Source organism: Nicotiana sylvestris, chromosome 2, assembly GCF_000393655.2.
Source record: "Nicotiana sylvestris chromosome 2, ASM39365v2, whole genome shotgun sequence".
NCBI lineage: Eukaryota > Viridiplantae > Streptophyta > Magnoliopsida > Solanales > Solanaceae > Nicotiana > Nicotiana sylvestris.
The window spans coordinates 210753295-210756969 of NC_091058.1; the positions used below are offsets into that span (position 1 = coordinate 210753295).

A 3675-nucleotide genomic window follows, 5' to 3' on the forward strand; every position below is an offset into this window, starting at 1 on the left:
GGTTAGGATTTTCTCTCATTTATTTTAGAAACGAATTTAATAGAAATGTAGTCGTTTTAGGATATCCTTAAAAATAAATGAGACGAGCCTTGCCAAACAAAATGCACAAATCGCGGGGGCCTCGTAAATGTATATATTAAATATTTAGAATTTGGGAGGGCCCGTTTAGCGGATTTCACGACTTTTCCCCAAAGATAATAACGTGTTATACTCTTTAGGCGCGATTTAATTAAATTACATTCTTAAATTCGGGTGCACATTTATGTGACCCAAATCCAAATCTCAACGGAGTCGGAATGAATTAACGACCACGGGCGCATTGATTATGACGTGGTTCGAAATGCATTTTCACGACGTTGCAATTCCATAAAAAATAAATAATAATAAAAGTGGTTTTAAACCTAATAAAAGCACACAAGTTATAACATGTATTAAATCAGATATTTAGCCATTATAACAATTTAAGCGACCGTGCTAGAACCACGAGATTCGGGGGTGCCTAATACCTTCCCTCGGGTCAACATAATTCCTTTCTTAGATTTTGGTTCGCAGACTTCATTTGGAAAGTCGAAAATTTCCTCGATTTGGGATTCAAGATAAACCGGTGACTTGGGACACCAAAAGCCAAACCTTTCCCAAGTGGCGACTCTGAATTAAATAAATAATCCCATTTCGAATATTGTCACTTAAATTGGAAAAACTCCCTCGCGCATCTATCCTTCGGGGTAGGCGCGCAAAAAGGAGGTGTGACACCAACAACATTGATAACATAAGAATAAGAGAAGCAACATTAGCATCAATCATTCCATAAGAGGGAACACAATGTAAGTACAACTAGCTTCTAAGAGTAGAGTATCTTGGAAGCTCGTTCATTACATTATGTACAATCGGAGTAGTGCAAAAGAAGAAAAGTAATAGCCTCACATACCTTGTATATACTACCCAAATCTCAAGCTATGCAATTGTCACAACTCCTTAGTCTACAATAAGAGAAACAATACTATCGTTATCATTTAAGCGTCATAACTATTATGTATCGACCATAACCTATTTTACGATGAAATGGACAGAACCTACCCTATATATATGACTTCACACCATTCAAAACAATCACCAAACATCCCAAACAACATCAATAATAAACATATTGAGCCTCCACAAATAGTCCATGCACAGCCTAATCACTTCATACATACGACGACCACCGTAGTCGTATCAAATGACCCGGAAATGTTACGAATAACTATCATCCCACAACCCTACATATATATGGTGTTTCTCCACACCCTTACTCCCCCAAAAATCCACAAAATAGTAGTAAAATACGCAGCCCAACAGCAACGCAAAACAGTCCACAAAATAATAACATTACTACCAAGCCTTTCGATATATATTTCACAAGTTCTAGCTTCAATGGCTTAGCCGCAACTTGGATAATCTTAAATACATATAGAGTAAGAGGTTCCTTACCTTTACAAATAGAGAAAAACTCCAATTTGACCATAAATTTCCAGGAAATATCCCTCCAATACTGCCACAACAACAGGAAAGCGAAACTAGCGATCAATTAGTGTTTTTCGGCACTAGAATCACTTTAGAAGGCTTGAAATCACCTAGGATTGATATTAAGAACATGAGGGAGTATTTACAAAACATAAACCCTTTAAAATAACCTCCCACACGAGCTGGAACAACACAAAAATGAGCAACAACAAGAAGAACAAGAGACTTACTAGCGCCACGAAATTCCCGACACTTGATTTGTGTTGTTTGCCCTTTTTTGGGCCTTGAATATTGAGAGGATGTTCCTAGGGTTCTACTGTCTGAAAATAGTGAAAAGAAATGACTTAAAATGGGTTGGAGGCATCCTATATAGGTCAAAATATCTTAAATCGCCTTAGTGAGCCCCATAGAGAGGTGTTTGGCGTAGTCTCGCGAAAATGTGAGATCTCTCTACTCTGAGATTGTATCGATGGTCGGTTTAATGAGTTAGAAACTAGACTCCTAGATATTTAATTTTGTGGGTAGATCACCTCGTGATTCCTTGTAAATTAGGAGAAAATCTTAGAAATATTTGACCTAATGTTTAAGTAAAATTATGAACCTATGTTGCGACAACTTTTGTCGACTTTTGTTTCATAACTCGTTTGAATTCAAGACATATGATATGGATATTATATGATTAAAATATCTTAATACATTCCCTCTTGAGTGTATTAATCACCGCTAGATTTACCTGAAAATACGAGTTACAACAACCTTGATTCATTTAACTTCTAATACTTGTTAATCACCCTGATACACTCCTGTATCACTTAAGACCAATAGGATTGACTTCTTATCATCTCAAAGATAGTTCCTTCTTGGATTTATGTTAACTAATATATGGCATGAACTAACACATGTGGATATGGGTTGTAACACCCTCCCCCCTAGGAACATTAGCCCTCGAATGTAAGGGTTCATGGGAAGTTTAAATCATCGTGGATTCCAATGGAAATTCCTGATCAATTTTCCCCTATAAAATGGTCACTAGCAAAACTTGCAAGCAATTAAGCCCAACATATGGCCTCACAAGGCTACACAAAGCATTATGCATATTTACATTATCTACATATCACCATTTTGTATTAAGGAGGAATATTCTCAAATTATTGCTTACCTCATAGAGTCGTTTCACCTTCCAATGTCTCCTGTGTTCTACCAACATCCTCATTATCTTCATTCTGGAATAGGTAAGGGTATTTAGACTTCATCTCCTCTTCTTCTTTCCATGTCATTTCTTCCACATTTTTGTTCCTCCACAATACTTTGACGGAAGCTACATCTTTTGTTCTCAGCTTGCAGACTTGTCAATCTAATATCGCCACTGGCACTTCTTCATATGATAGGTCCTCTGTAACTTGTACATCTTTGATAGGGATGACTTGAGAAGGGTCTCCAATACATTTCCTTAACATAGATACATGGAATACCGGGTGGACAAATTCCAATTCGGATGGCAATTCTTACTCATAAGCAACCTGTCCAGTTCGTCGGAGAATTTTATACGGCCCGATATACCTTGGAATCAGCTTACCTTTCTTCCCAAAACGCATAATACCCTTCATTAGTGAGATCCTCAGGAAAACCCAATCACCAATCTTAAACTGTAGATCACGACGTCGGACATCAGAATAAGATTTTTGCTTGCTTTGTGCCATCCTCAATTGCTCCTGTATCACTTTCACCTTCTCAATAGTTTGGTGAATCAAATATGGCCCATATAATTCTGTTTCACCGACCTCGAACCATCCAACTGGTGATCTACATCTCCTCCCGTATAGTGCCTTGTATGGGGCCATTTTAATACTGTAATGGTAGCCATTATTGTAGGCGAATTCTGTGAGTGGAAGATGGTCATCCCAATTCCCCTTAAAATCTAGAACACATGCTCGTAACATATCTTCCAGTGTCTGAATGGTACGTTCAGCATGTCTGTCAGTCTGCGGATGAAATACAGTGCTGAGATTTACTTGTGTACCTAAATGCTTTTGGAAAGACCTCCAGAAGTTAGCCGTAAATTGAGCTCCTCGGTCTGATATAATAGATATGGGCACACCATGAAGCCTAACAATCTCCTTGATATACAACTTCGCATAATCTTCAGCCGTGTAAGTTGTCTTTACTGGCAGA

At 37.9% G+C, this 3675-nt stretch overlaps 1 protein-coding gene across 1 annotated transcript; it reads right to left on the minus strand.

The window, feature by feature from the left end:
- Positions 1–2663: 2663 nt before the first annotated feature.
- Positions 2664–3344, minus strand: LOC138886244 (uncharacterized). Its single transcript, XM_070167308.1, has 2 exons — positions 3080–3344; positions 2664–2821 (listed from the first exon to the last, which is right to left on the minus strand). The coding sequence occupies exons 1-2, from the start codon at positions 3342–3344 to the stop codon at positions 2664–2666; spliced, it is 423 nt and encodes a 140-aa protein (XP_070023409.1).
- Between the last annotated feature and the right edge of the window lie 331 nt (positions 3345–3675).

Excerpts from the sequence above, each read along its gene's own strand:
- LOC138886244 (XM_070167308.1), bottom strand. The coding sequence starts at position 3,344 with ATGGCCCCATACAAGGCACTATACGGGAGGAGATGTAGATCACCAGTT. Across the intron at positions 2,822-3,079 it reads TATGCGTTTTGGGAAGAAAG|CTTCCGTCAAAGTATTGTGG; the intron begins GTAAGCTGATTC and ends CAAAAGATGTAG.